Source organism: Barbus barbus (genome assembly GCF_936440315.1).
Source record: "Barbus barbus genome assembly, chromosome: 7".
In the NCBI taxonomy this organism is placed as follows: domain Eukaryota; kingdom Metazoa; phylum Chordata; class Actinopteri; order Cypriniformes; family Cyprinidae; genus Barbus; species Barbus barbus.
The window spans coordinates 28086406-28102034 of record NC_136735.1 but is presented as its reverse complement, the minus strand read 5'-3'; the positions used below and the strand labels follow the sequence as shown (position 1 = coordinate 28102034).

Genomic DNA, 15629 nt, shown 5'->3' with positions numbered 1-15629 from the left:
TGGAATAAATGTTGGTCTTTGCATAAACACATCATATTTGTACTGGATTAATCACAAGACTGCCACCTATATTCAGAAAAGCTGACGATATGTGGATACTTTCATGGGAATAGCAATTTGGTTTTAGCAATTCTTATTATTACGCTTTCACCAAGATAATCTGTCAAATATTCACATTGCTTTTGGCAAGGGAGGTGAAAGCATTTCCACAGATTTATCAAGAAATTACTTGAGGTTTGTGGATAAGTCATACATTTCATATAGGCTACTCAACTCGTAATTCTGGTTTCCTGTCTGTCAGGAATGAACAACTAGTTGTCTGTAGAGCTTGAAGGCTTGGACTCAGAAACAAAGAGATTCCTGTAAGGAGATACGGCTAAGCGTCTAGGACAATAAAACCGGACCCTGGCCTGTCACCCAGGGGGTTACCACCAGCTCTGCATGAGCTTGCTCAAGTGTGCAGAATGCTTAGCTTGCACACTTACCACAATGTAGGTTTTAGAAAGTGCACAGAAGCTTAGTGTGTGCACTTACCATAACAAGGATTCTAGAAAGACCGTTATTAAGGGGTCACCGACGAGGTGAGCGATCAATAGCCCTGTGGCAAAGTTCTAAGCTCTTTAGAGAGAAGAGGACTCTCATGAACTGCCCAGGAGCGGCGAGCTCATAAAAGACTCTCCCGCAGTGAGGGACCACAAATAGGAGATCAGAAATGGGATCCAGTTTAGAAGGGGAACACACATTCCAACAACGACAGGGTACCATGACAGAGACAGGCTTAACAACTCGGTATGGTTGCATATGGAGTTCTCAGCTCTCTCAGCTCTCCCATTTAACCAGACCCGAAAGAACCTGTACAAACAACGCGACCCAATAACCCATTCATGCATGAAGGGCTACCGCTCCTCAGAGCCGAAGCACTCAGAAAGGCTTTCCGCAGAAACACATCTCACTCATACCTTAGGAAAAGCAGTGAACTCAAGCCCACTCACTGGAGGGGTGACTCACTGATTTGACCACAAGGGCAGTGAGACAGGGAGGTACAATTGAGCCTAACCATCTATCAAACCTGCAGAGTAGAGTTAAGGTAGGAAGCCACTCAATGCCTCAGTGAGAGGAGCTCTAACTCAGAATGTGCATGATGGTTGAGCGGATTACTCAAATCTCAGGAGGCCCCTCAGGGCGAGACCTGAGTAGCGCGTCCTAGCCGGGGTAGCGTCTTGAAGCAAATATCCAGCCAGGACATCAGGGAGGACGTCATTACACTCCGATATGCTCAACCTGAATGGAGGACCCGCAAGTCCTGAGGTTACAGCGCTATACTGGGGACCTGATGACCAAGGAGGCTCCCGCAGAAGCCTAGCGACTTGGCTACACGATCCAGCAAGCATGAAGCCAAAGATGTAGGGCTATCATCCAGCCTGGATCCAGTACGGAGAAAAGCCAGTTAGTGAGTCCACATAAACCTAGCAATAGAGAGATGAAATGAATCGTACTCACCCACCACGGCTCCTGCACATGACTCAAGTTCACAGATGAAAGACCTAAAGGCAGCTGAGCGTGCCTTCACCTCCTTAAGACCCAGGTATTCTTCACTTTCCGCGTTCCGTTCCGTCTCGCGCATAACCGCATGCCGTCAGCTTTGAAAATATACTCAACCGCGGATGAGTGCGGACGGACAAGCTCGACACATGCGCAGTACCACCTACTTGACTTGCGCTGTCTCAACATTCTCCTCGCGCATGAGATGTTGTACGCGCACCGTCCGCACAGTCTCAAAAAATTGGCTGTACACGGACGGGCTGTCCGCGAGCCCTCCTGATGACGAAAATGACGTAATGCAGATGGTGCACAGACACGGATGGCCGAAGTATACTTTGGCCTTTAGACTTTTCAACCACTGTCTTGACGGAAGTGCCGAAAATCTCAGAAGGCAAAAACCAGCGCATCAAGGAGAAAGCCATTCTCTTTCGTCCCGATATTTGTAAGGTTCACCTACAGATGTCTCTCCTTAACCACCATGGCCACCATTGATCTAGGAATGGCAGTGGTGGTCTGTTTAGTGGCGGAGAGCGAGATCTGTGGTGCAGTGAGGGGATAGACCCTGACCCTTGTCCAGGTCTTTCAGAAGGTCAGCCTGGTAATGATCAATGATCGGGAAGAAATGGAAGGCTCACTTGAACTGGAGAGCTTTGGTCAGAAAGATAACACTCATTGAGACGACCCCAAGGTGCCACTTTCTTGGCCTGCTTTCACGGCAAGTCAAGCCTCGCCATGGCGCGTTCCATAACCTCAAGCAGCTCAGTGTACGCAGGTCAGGAGGAATGAGAGGTCCTGCAAATAATGAGGACACGAATCCACACACTTCTTAAAAACCTTACTAGTGCTCACCATGGTAAAGAAGAATAATCGTTCTTACCGGAATGCACGCTTCAAACTAAAAAATCTCTTGAAGACTAAGAAGAGGATGATGGTCCTTTTATACTGTGGGTGCGCCGGTAATGACATCATAGGCTGTCACCGGCCAATGTCATTGTTATGTTTAGATGTATGCTTCAGACACCGGTCACGCCGAAGGCGTTCCCCACAGCGACCGCTAGAGGATGCAGTTCGATGTTCCCACGGAACGGAACCAAATTGCTATTTACATGAAAGCATCCACATATCATCAACTTCCTGAGAATAGGTGGCAGTCTTGGGATTAATCCTGTACATATCTAAATATTTTATGCAAAGACCAACATCTATTAAAACTTTAAAAATTGTTTGACGTCATATGAAGTTGAAAACAGCTTTAAAACTTCAGAATTTCCAACAGCTAGTATAAAATAGTAGACTACAAAACATTTTCTGTGCATGTTAAAATGACCTTGAATGTTTAACAATAGAGAGTTTTATTCTAAAAAAAAGTCCATTCCAGGCTTTTCTGAGTGGTCTTTGCACAAAGAGGCTTTTAAGAAAACGTATTTTACCACCTGGATGAAGCCGCTGATTACCTCTTACCATGCAGAGCTAACAGCCGTTTGTGCACTTACAAGCACACTTTGTAGCATTTAGCAATCACTCAGAGTGTTCGAAAAAAAAAAAATCCATTCTCCTTATAACAATGCATAAATCTGACAGCATTACAACCTTAAAAGGTGAGTGAATAACAAACGCATGCCTGTCCTTTAAATAAAAATATATACAATCCAAAATTATCAAGGTGCACGCACAAATAACTCTCTTAGCCTATTAGCTTTTGCTTCTTGTTTGTATTTTATAGCAAACAAACGAACAAAAAGCACAGACTCAGAAAATTAAAATTGAGAATTGAACCCCTGTCGCCTACAGGAGTACAAGCCACTGGGATAAATTTGTCATAATTGTATCGATTGCTAAGAATTTAGCAATCAATTCACTTACACATACCCACTGAGTATAATTCACTCTTCCTACCTCATAATACCCTAATGACTCCCTGTTAGGTCAGAGAGTTTCTACCCAAACTTAGATCTGCTTATTGACTGCCTTTTCATTCATTAGCTCTATTACTAATTTTAACATGCAAATATGGACTATACAGTATTATACTATACGGACTATACTATATTGAGGTTAAACATATACAGGCCACATGTGCATACATGTTTCTACTTTCTCCCTTTATAGCTGTTTGAAGATAATTTAGAATCCTCGCAACAACTAAATTGTTTGTGTGTCTCATCAATAAATCTGAGAGTGGATATGATTATACAGCAAGGGAATGCCACATTTAGTTTTCAATAATGCTCTTAATCTTTGGGGTTTAATAAAAGAAACCATTTGTTTGTGCAAGAATTGTTGGTGGAGGAATATTAATGTGCCAGAGTGTGTTCAAGGTTATCTCCGGTTAGAAGCTTTAGCGTTTATGACAGTTTGAATCATCTGTGTACCAACAGTAGCATCCTAAATGTGAACCACAGATATAACAAGGCACTACAAAGACAAGTATTTAAAAATGATTGTTATTCGTTAGATGTGTGTGTCCTGTGCACTGACTGATAGTTGCATCCTCCTACAGGGGACCAAAAATGATACACTTTGAAATGCAATCATGGACATTAAAAAATAGGCTATATTCTCTCTCTTCATTGATTAAATCATTCTTTTCAATTCTGTTACCTTTCTCTTCATTTGCATGGTTTGAATTGTGTGAATTTTGTCCTCTTCTCACTGACATCTTATTGGCATTGCTCAGGAGCTCCATCCCCAACTCATCTTTTCATCCACATTCAGGTATTGGGCTTCTGATATTCCTCTGAATCCACTGAATCATACATTTAACTTGAATTATGTTGTTACATTAAATTGTCATTAAGAACTTTCCTCAGAACATTAATACCATTAACAATCACCTTTGGTGATAGTGGTTCTGAAAGAACTGTGGTACTGTATTTAGTATTTAGTTAACATAAAATGTTCAATAAGCATTAAAAGATCTACCATAAAACCTATGGTATGGGTCATTTCCAGAAACATGGAATGTCACTACACAGTAGCAAGACTTGTTAACTAGCAATAAATGTATGAATAAATAAATAAATAAATTAACAAACAGTACTGTATGTTGAGTTATGATTATCTTAGGAAGAGGAAACTGTGAAATTAAAATACACCTGTCAGTAGTAATATGACAATAAGCACTGCTTCAGGACAACAGCCACTGATTGATCTGGGTTATCGTGTCTCCATGTGATTGGTTTGTTATTGTGATGTCTCCCTAGTGTTTTGGTCCATCTGCACAGACTTGGAAGAGGACCAAGAACCCCCAGTATGTTACCTCAGAGATTTTGCTACCTCACACTTCCTGCATGGAAGTGCATCTGTTCCTCTTCTCCAAAGAGCGACTCGATCAGGCAGGCAAAACAAACAAATATTCAGTACTATAACACTGTAACTGTCCCACTGTTTACCTCTCATCAAGGGTTTTTTTCTTTCATTCTTTTTCCAAATAATCTGAGGTTCAGATACTCTAGAGGTTCCAAATGCTTTATACAAAATTCTCATGTTTGCCTTCATCCCAATAAAAGATACTGTCATTGTACGAAAGGAAATACTAAAGTAAAAATGACTGAATAGCTAACATTTTAAGCCATAGCAGATCTCAACTCGGCCAAACACACACACACTGAGTATGTGCAGAGCCTTGAGCAAGTTTACAGTTTCATTGATGTTGCAGCTGCTTCTTGCTGATATCATACACACATACACACACACTGCTCTTCTGGGCCATTCTGCCTGCCTGTATAATTCAGTACTTTCAGCATTACAAACGACCATCTAGTTCTGCGTTTGTGAAGCAATAGAACATTTTTTGTCACTATAGTATTCAATATGTGGTCGTGTTGTACCCTGAATCAATAATCAGACAGACAGAATGCAGAGAAAATGGCGATAGTTGCTTTATTGTCTCATGAAATAATGACTAGGATATAAAAACTGTACTTTCTTTGTTGAAAACCTTTCTTTTATTTGTTGATAATCTGCTTTAGTGGAACATGTGACATCCAGTTGAAAAGATAATAAATAAACCGCTTTTTCAGTTTTCTTTTTCTTTTTTTTTTGAAGACTGAAAAGCAGTAAATTAACAAGAAGTCTTGGAGCATGTCATGGCAAAAGCAATGTATTTTAAGGTTATTATGATTAAAAGATGATAACAACATAATTGCAATAAGTCTTTGTACAGCCCACGCAATTATCAGATGACTGAGAGAGTATGTTCTAACTCAATAACGAGCGCTCCCTTCAGCTATGTTCAGTCAGTCAACAAAACCTGCCATGACAGAGAAATATGAGCTCCTTGATTAACAATCGCACTTCTTAATCACGATGTATTGGATTTGCATTTCAGCTATTATACAGTCCAAATAATAGTTCAGGCAGCTTTCTTTGAATGTTTGCTCAAGTGCTGGCATGTAAAATTACCCAGAAATCCCTATATATACAGTGGTGTGAAAAAGTGTTGGCCCCCTTCCTAATTCTTTATTTTTTTGCATGTTTGTCACACTTTAATGCTTCAGATCATCAAACAAATTTAAATATTAATCAAAGATAACACAAGTAAACACAACATTTTCCATGAAAAACAGCAAAACAGCCCCAGACCATCACACTACCACCACCATATTTTACTGTTGGTATGATGTTCTTTTTCTGAAATGCTGTGTTACTTTTATGCCAGATGTAATGGGACACACACCTTACAAAAAGTTAAACTTTTGTCTCGTCAGTTCACAGAGTATTTTCCCAAAAGTTTTGGGGATCATCAAGATGTTTTCTGGCAAAACTGAGATGAGCCTTTATGTTCTTTTTGCTCAGCAGCGGTTTTCGTCTTTTTCACACAAAAACACTTTTTCACACATGACCATGTGGGTTTGGATTTTGTTTTCCTTTCATAAACCCCCCCCCCCCCCCCCCCCCCCCCTTCATTTAAAAACTGCATGTTGTGTTTACTTGTGTTATTGTTGATTAATATTTAAATTTGTTTGATGATCTGAAACATTAAAGTGTGACAAACATGCAAAAAAATAAAAAATCAGGACCAACACTTTTTCACACCACTGTATACATATATATATATATATATATATATATATATATATATATATATATATATATATATATATATATATATATATATATATATATATATATATATATAGTTCTAGCATTCTGGAGAAAATACCCAATACCAGTAGTTACCTGTGATATTGTAATTTAATGCCAAGTATAAAGTTACAAATGTACATTATTAATTTTTTTTACTCTCAATGCAAAAGTTTTTTATACTCATAATGCAAATACTGTGTAAATGCATCACTAGGCCTATTACCGCCCATAAAGAAGACAGTAACAAAAATGTATTAAAATCAAATTTAAAAGAGCCAATTTAGGTTTCTGCAATCCTGCAGAGTAGCAATTTATACCACATTACACTGGTCTGGACCTGCAGAACTGCACACAAATCTCTCCCATTTTCGATTGATTTTATCTTTGATATAAGCTTTATCCAATTTATGGTGCTTGCACTTAACCCTGGCTATTTTTGCTCTCATGTATTGAAAATGCAAGTTCCCTTGGTGTAAAGGCTTTTAGACAGGTATTGTTTTACATTCTGCATCAATATCATATCTTTCAACTAGTAAGTTAAAAGAAACTTTGGATGGATGGGCAAAGACAGAGGAAACTATGCAGGAACATCACAGTGCAACAGAGGGAGAAAACTCAGCCACCAACATCCTGCAGGCTCATTACGCTGATGGTGGGTGGTAAGACCCTGGTGATGGAAGTCGAGAGAGTTTGTAATTTAGTCAGACCAGATGAAAGAGCAACATAAAGAAAATGGAAACACCAAAAAGGTAAACACCACCATCTCGCTCACTCTAACCCTCTTTCGCGCTTTGTTTATTTGTCATTACTGGCATTTCACATTCAGATGTTGCATTAACATCAAAAGGCAGCTTGGAATCTGTACTTTGTTTCTGGCAAAGCATGAAAGGACACACACAAATGTATATAGCAGAAACACATAACTACTTGAACACACTATAGATGCTGTTCCATTGCCTGGTGATCACAGCCTGAAGCTACGCAAGAGCTCCATTGATCCGTTCTCCTGAGCTAAATGGAAGCTCTCAGAAGAGAAAGAAGAACAGAGGAAATCTACAATTTCCCTTATTCAGGCTACAGAGCATAGAACCAATATTACATTTATTTTAAATTCAGTTGTTTTCTGGCTTTAATCTAAAATAATACACCTCTGTAACAACGCCTGCCTCTCAGGTTTTTACTTTTTTTTATGTAAGGTTGCTGAAAAATAAGGAGGACAAAGTAAGTCAAGGAAAACTATCCCTTTTACCACTGATCCGCACCCTCTTACTAAAGGTGTCTGAAACCTTAGAAGCTGCTTTGTAAAGCTGCAGTGTTTGCACAAGCATATTATGAATGACGATATCATTATAGCAGCGTTCCTGCATAGAAACGGAGTTCGCGCTGTCAGCTCTAGAGCGATAAGGGGCTGATTGTGCTTCTCCTTGCCGTATAATCTCGTGGTTCCGGTCCCACCGCTGCTGAGGCACGGCAGCGAGTGAGATCGTGGGTATCGCAACTTGGATCTGGCGGACGGGTTGGAGACGGGTTTGCCCTATCTCCACCTGCATTACCCAGATCTAGCTCTCTCACGCGGGGCTGGAAGCTCAACGCAGCGTGCGTTGCCGAGACGACATGTGCATTACGTCATTCTCATTCATTCTATGAATCCTTTTCATATCAGACCGTGTTTACTTGTCTGATTGTTTTTCTGCATTTCATTTTGAGGAATTAAATGGTCTATTTAATCTATCCAGGAGAAGTTAGATGTGTATATATGTGTCTATATAATATATATATGTGTGTGTGTGTATAGGAGCCTCTTGGGATATTCTCGAGTGAGAGAGGGGCTGCTGGGAAGAGCAGCCCCAACTGTGTTCCAGCTCTTTATTTAGGGAGCGTCACTTTTCATATTCCCCAGAATATTGGAGTCAGAGTGGCGCTCCCGGGCCAAAGGCTTCTAGCAGAAGGTGGATCTGCAGACTGTCATTCTCGCTGGATAGTCTTTGGCTAAAACGTCCTGCTGCCTATGGCCCAGGACTTCTGAGCACCAGCATTACACGGTGCCAGTCTCTCCTCAGTGCCCTCAGGAGATCGGTCTGCCAACCCTGCCAGTGTTCCAGGGTGCAGCGGTCTCCAGCGAGCGCTTCTCTCAGTTACTTCCGCCCGGAAACATAGCGGAACTGAGAGGCTCGCAGCCCCTTTGGGAGTCTTTAGAGTAGCTAGAGCGGCCGTCCTTTGCCGCTCTTCCACTTCAGGGCACTGAGCTAGCAGCTCTAAGCACACCAGAGGCCAGTCTTGAGAGACTGGTTCCCTTAGTAGGCACTTGGCGTGTAGGAGCCCCTGCCAAGTGTGTCTCTTTGGGCCCTGCCTGTGCAGGCTCTGGTTTTACCAGTCTAGTCTTCCTAGGAGTCGACGTGGGTCTGAGGACCGTTGTTTCAATAGAAGACTTCAGCTAAGATAGTCCTGTAACCCATGGGCCAGGACTTCTGAGGGCCGGCCCCTCTATGGAGGAGCAGTGTACATCGCATTATACGATGCCCGTCTCTTCTCAGTGCCCTCGGGAGATCGGTCTGCTAACCCTGCCAGAGTTCCAGGATGCAGCGGTCTCCAGCGAGCGCTTCTCTCAGTTATTTCCGCCCGGAAACGTAGCGGAGCTGAGAAGCTTGCCGCCCCTCTGGGGGTCTCTAGAGCAGCTAGTTCAACCATCTCCTGCCGGTCCGCTGCTTCAGGCCACCAAGCTAGCAGCTCTAGGTACACCAGAGGCCAGTCTTGAGAGACTGGTTCCCTCAGTAGACACTTGATGGTGTGCTGGTTATGGAACAAGAAGTAGACACTCTCTTGAGGAAGGAGGCCATCGAGGTGGTCCCTCCTCACGTAAGGGAGTCTGGGTTCTGCAGCCTGTACTTCATAGTTCCAAAGAAGGATGGAGGGCTGCGTCCCATTTTAGATCTGCGTCAGTTGAACCGCTCAGTCATGCAACTGAAGTTCAAGATGCTTCCAAACAGGTCGTGTCTCAGATCTGTCTGAGAGAAGGGACTGGTCTATCACGATTGATCTAAGGACGCACACTTCCACCCCTCCATCCTTCCTTCATCAGTCCCTGAGGTTTGCTTTGGGGGCAAAGCTTACCAATATCGGTTTCTTGCCTTAGGCATTGCACTCTCACCCTGCAGTTTTAAAAAAACGATTGGTTGATTCTAGCTCAATCGGAACAACTGGTGATTCGACATTAAGATGTCATTCTCGCGCACATGAAAGAGCTGGGGTTGGAACTAAACGCTAAGAAAAGTGTGCTCTCTCCAGTACAGGGAACCACTTATCTAGGCGTGGTGTGGGATTCGATCACGATGCAGGCACACATGTTCCCTGCTTGGACTGCGTCGATCCTCACGTCAGTCAAGAGAGTGAGAGAAGGTCAGTCACTCACTGTCAAGCAGTTTCAAAGACTGCTGGGTCTGATACCTCTTGGCCTGCTGTACATGAGAACCCTACAGTGGTGGCTTGGAACCAAGGGGTTCTCCCCGAGGGGGAAACCCACTTCGCATGATCAAGGTCACGCGGCGATGCCTACGTGCCTTATACATGTGGAAACAATCTTGGTTCTTGTCTCAGGGACCGGTGTTGGGAGTTCCTTGTCGCTGCGTAATGCTAGCGATGGACTCATCCCTCACCGGTTGGAGCAGTCATGGATGGCCACCCTGCCCGCAGTCTGGAGTAGTCGCCATCTCACATAGCACTTCAACTGCCTGGAGATGCTGGCCGTGTTTCGATCAACTCAAACACCTCTCCCAGACCTAAGAGCCATCAACGAGGAAACTGTATGCCGAAAGTGGAAGCTCTTCACTTCACGGTGCGAAGGTTGCCAGCTCGACCCAGCCAACTGCCCGATCGGTACAGTTCTGGGGTTCGTGCAGGCCTATTCCTCCACAGGGTTAATCCACTCTACCCTGAGGGTCTATGTGGCGGTTATACCGGCCTACCGCACCCTTCTTGGTGGCCTTTCAGTGGTTAGACACCCCCAAGTACATGTTTCCTGAGGCTGAGGCCTTCGGCCAGAGAGCATATGCTATGTGGTGGAACAGAATGCTATTCCATAGCCTCGAGTCCTCTGCTCTCCCCCTCTTCGGTATCAAGACTCACTCCTCAGAAGTTGGCCTTTGGGATGCAGTCCCAGCCTTTTCTCTCACCCTAGCTGTGCTCCTTCCACACTATGCAGGGATTTGTCAGTCTGGCGGTGTGGGTACCTCGTTCCCAAAGCGTCTCGACACAGCTCGAGTTCCTGAAGTGGAACGTCTCAGGTTACGTATGTAACCATGGTTATCTGAAGGAAACGAGATGCTGCATCTCGGGGCTATACTTCCAGCATTCCTGCGAGCGGTTGCTTCCTAGAAGCAACCTAGAAGCTGACGCTGGTTCTACCGCACGTGCTTTTATGCTTTCTGGTCGAATACGTCACCTGCCCGTGATGTCTCGCCCTTCCATTGGACAGATTACACATGTGATTCAGAGCGCGGTCACACTGGAGGCGTTCCCAAAGTGTCTCGATGCAGCGTCTCCTTCCCTTCGGCGAACCATGGTTACATACATAACCTGAGATGCTTTGTTTATTTCTTAGTAGGGTTGGGGAGGAATCACATTTATAAATAAAATTACTTCCTAATGTGATTAATTTCAGACAAATTACGTGTATCTCTGGTAAGTCAGATCTATAGATTTAAGTCCCTTTAATAACAGAAAATGTAAAAAGCAAATAAAAAAGGGAAAAAAAAGGATAAGGAAAAATATAAGCAATTATTACTCATATCATTCACTGACCAAATTTGGTCTGGTTTTGATGCATAAATAAATTTGGTAAACCAGTTACTTTTATATCTTAATTTCATCACTATTAACATAACAAAACATACCATATACATTTTACGAATTATGACAAGTATAATTGAGGGTATATCACACTGTCTGAATAGCTACAACACATTCTTGTGAGTGTGATTTGCTTGTTCAAAAGATATGTTTGTCCATGGTTTGGTTCTGAGAAGTTAAAGATGCAGTGATACTTCTTTTATAGAAAAGTTCAATAAACAAAAAGTTAATATTGAGTAACTCAAATACTATAAACAATATGGACAGTTTGTCTAACTTTGATTGGTGAAAATATTTCCAAACAAAGCCAAAGCAGAACACTGCATAACACAGTAGTGGTGTTTTGGTAAACAAATGATTTAGAGTTTTTGAACAAAACGGTTAATTGAATCATTCAGTGACTCACCAGACAGTCATTTGCTGCTTCATTAAAGTAGCCTCTTCTTTTGTTTCTAAATTAATCCACATTTTTGCACAAATTGGATGAATGAATGCATCAATGATTCACTCGTGAAGATAATTTGTGACAACCTACTTAACAACTGACTGGTGTCAATGAAAAAATCTCCACAACTAATGCATAGACTGATCTATGCTGTCCTCAGAGTTAGTTAAATCACAGTTGCCATACTAATTTATCATGAAGGACTCGTTAAATTTTTATTATTTTCTGCAGGCAGGAGACTCCTGAAGTGTCATTTCAAATGCTGATGTATTGACTCTTTCAAACGGAATTCCAGAAAACCCCAAGGATGAAATCTCCCCTCAGAAAACAAAAGGGAGAGGGAAAAAAGGAATTTCAGGAAGAGAGACTGAGAAGTGAGGTCTGTATTTGTTCCGTCTCTTTTTAAGATGTTAGCAGTTTTCTACAGCCACACATGAATAATAAACACCCATCCAATGTAAACTGTAGCTTCAGATGATGGAGTATTTTGACTGCTGGTTGACCCTCCTCCACATACCTTGTTAAATTATGAAATCATGAACACTTTACCTTGTAAAGGCAAGGCTAGGAAGTTAACACAAAGATTTCAGTCATTCTTCTGCACTGACTTGTCCCTAGATGATGTTAGTCTTCTCAGCTAGATTCTGTTTAATCTGGCTGGGGTGTGAATTAACTGCCAAAATCTACAGTGGAAACGGAAGGAGGATATAAAATACGGTATGGATATAAAAAAAAAACCCTAAAAAGCCTGGTTATTCATACAACAACAAAAAGACACCCAATCACAATATATGCATAAAACTAAAAATCACAATATAACATCAGATCTGGGGTAGTGTCTCAATGTCAAGCACAAAATTTTAACCTTTCAGACACGTTGGCTTCTCAAAAATGTCCCTTTTACCACAGCTGCTTTGAACTTTTAGAAGTAGGCCACTTATGACATCCTTTTATATGATCTTAAAAGGTTCTGTAAAGGCTTGAAAAGCGTAGCACACTTTATCACACATGCTGTGGTCTGGGCTTAAAAATTGAGACCAGCTTGTGAAAAAGTAAGCTCCAAATGTATGACACCAGTTGGAGTGTCTCAAGTGACTGAAATAAATATATATCTGTGTGTCAAACAAGAGTTTCATATTATGCTTGCTTCAACATTATTGAGACAAAATGATTATGTGTTGATCTAGATATTTCAGTTGTAAGTCTGTTAAAGTGCTTTTAATGTTAATGCATGTATGTGGTGGTTTCACCTCTACTCGACAAAGGTAAGGGATATCGCTAACCTCTATCTGTGTGGGCCCACTTAAAAACATTAGTGAGACAAATGATACAGTAAAACACAAAAGAGCAAAGACGTCATAATGACAGAAGTTCATCAGGTCTAGATTTTTTGTGAATCACTCTTTACGCCAACTCTATAAATGCTTACAAATGAATAGAGGTCAATATCCTTCATTAATTTACATTTTACAATTACATTCACATTTATTAATTTAGCAGCAACTAGAGCAATACAAAAAAAAAAAAAAACACTCAGAAATTATGCCATTTTCTTTAGAAAAACAAATCTCTTTATATAAAAAAGTGTTTCCATTTGGTTAAAGTAGTCTCCTAACAGTTTCTCTTTGTACTTTCATTTTTCCAACATAGCCAGGCAAGTATATACAGACTTTTATGAACTTCCATGTTGTGAAAGTTATTAACTTTATAGGCTATATATTAATAGTAAGCTTTTCACATGTGTTCCAGTATGGCTGATCATAACTGAACATGACCTTGTGAGTCAGACCGCAGTGTGCAATGTTTGTTTGTGCCTACTTTATGTCAGTTATTAACTTGTGAAAACTCCTTGATAACTGGATGTTAATTTGTTCTGTCAGGTTACAGTCTGTATTTGTAATCAGTCTTTACAGGGTCATGCACCATGTCATATTATTATCAGTATTGATTAAGCAATATTGAAGAGACATGCATAGATATTTGCATCTCTAACCTGAGTGCCCTACATTTACTTTAGTTTCATGTATGTTTATGCTGTTTAGAGACTTTTAGAGCAGTAGTGTTGCTTCAGAACTTACTTTAGACACCAAATGGCAACCCAACACTACACCAAAAATATCTATCACATAAAATTAAACACAAATGTCTTTAAAACACACACACACACACACACACACACACACACATATATATATATATATATTATAATATTAATATTTAATATGCTCATTGCAAGTAAACCCCAATTTAATCTCATCTGTTTACTTGATTTACATTTTTTTTTTTTGTGCCTTGTTTTGCTAATTGTTTTTAAGGAGGAGGACATTTCATGCAACTTCATGCTGGCGTTGGCCTCGTTTGTTTAGCTTCTTTCAAGTGAGACAGGAATTTACACCAAAATATCACTGAGTTTTTCTGAATGCATGGTCTTGGATATTAACAAATCAGTATTTCATCCTCCCTTTTAAGCCTTACAAGACAATACTTGTGCCTTACTAATTTTGGGGTGCATATTCCAAAAGTGCCATGTATTTCTTGCAGCATGCCACATTTTCTCACAAAATATGATGTGCATTTCATGGCATTTTTGCTTTCAACAACCATTTGTAAGTTGAAGAAGATTATCTCTATATTATCCCTTATTCACCAGAAAAATTGCAACAAAGACATAGCTCCGAGGATGATAAGAATTATGTTACAACTATTGTTTCAATTCTCAGCTGATTTCCACATATACAAATCATTCTGAAGACATTATTTTATGCATAATCCTGATTTCAAGGTTAGACTTATGGCCAGTAACAGAAGAAAATGTAAACATGATCCAGATGTTTACTGCTACATCTGTTTTAGAGTGTTTGATGGAAAGACATCATCAAATTAGGTAATATTAGGTCTTTTTTAGCAAATCAGCAGCACTTTTTTAAAAAGCTGCATGGCTGTTATATTTATATTAGGTTAGCTACCAATTATAATTTGCCTCAAACATTGTTTTCTCCCTGCTATCTGCCAGTGAAAACAGAACTGATTCCCACCTGTTGAGAACCACTGGTGTATTGCATGTTTGCTGTATCATTATTGAGAAACTCTTAGAAAAATCTATGAATCCACTTACTTCCTCCGCCATGTGTTCCGACTGATGCCCCCTGGTGAGTGCTACATCCTCCTATGCGCCTGTGGACATTCATTCTTCACACACACACACACACACACATCTGATTTCCAAGTAACCACTGAGGTAAATGTCGGTGCATAATAAAGCCTCCCCTCGGAAACAGAATTGTAATCTGCAGTTCCTGAACTCTATTGTAGTTCCCAAGTGCATTAGCGCAGCAGTGAAGGCAATCAGTTGAGCAATCAAATGCTTTGATTGACAGAGCGAAAGGTGGGGAAGTCAAGCCATGTTAAACGCGGTGCCAAAATCAGTGTCGACACTGGAAGAAAGAGCGGAGAGAGTCTGAATGTGTGTACATGGACACTCAGATTAGACACACAGATCTGCTCATAGATACTGCTATGAACTGCCAGGGAACACATGGGACAAAGGAGTCCATTCAGCTGTACGTAATAATCAAGAGAGTGGGTTGAGAGAAACTCCAGCTGTTGACCTCTGATCCCAGGCTCAGAATAGAATGTAATCATGCTGCCACCTCAATGGACAGCAATATTTAAAGAAATTGCTCTTGTATCTCATCGTTTACTTACGTTG

The 15629-nt window shown here is 41.1% G+C and overlaps 1 protein-coding gene across 1 annotated transcript in view; it reads right to left on the bottom strand.

Annotated features, from left to right (window-relative positions):
• Positions 1–15138, bottom strand: part of LOC306873194 (uncharacterized protein) — a 104356-nt gene extending 89218 nt beyond the window's left edge. Inside the window, exon 1 of the mRNA XM_079422303.1 lies at positions 15036–15138. Coding sequence (XP_079278429.1) covers positions 15036–15108 — 73 coding nt within the window. The 5' untranslated portion in view covers positions 15109–15138. The remainder of the gene's footprint in view (positions 1–15035) is intronic.
• Positions 15139–15629: the final 491 nt, after the last annotated feature.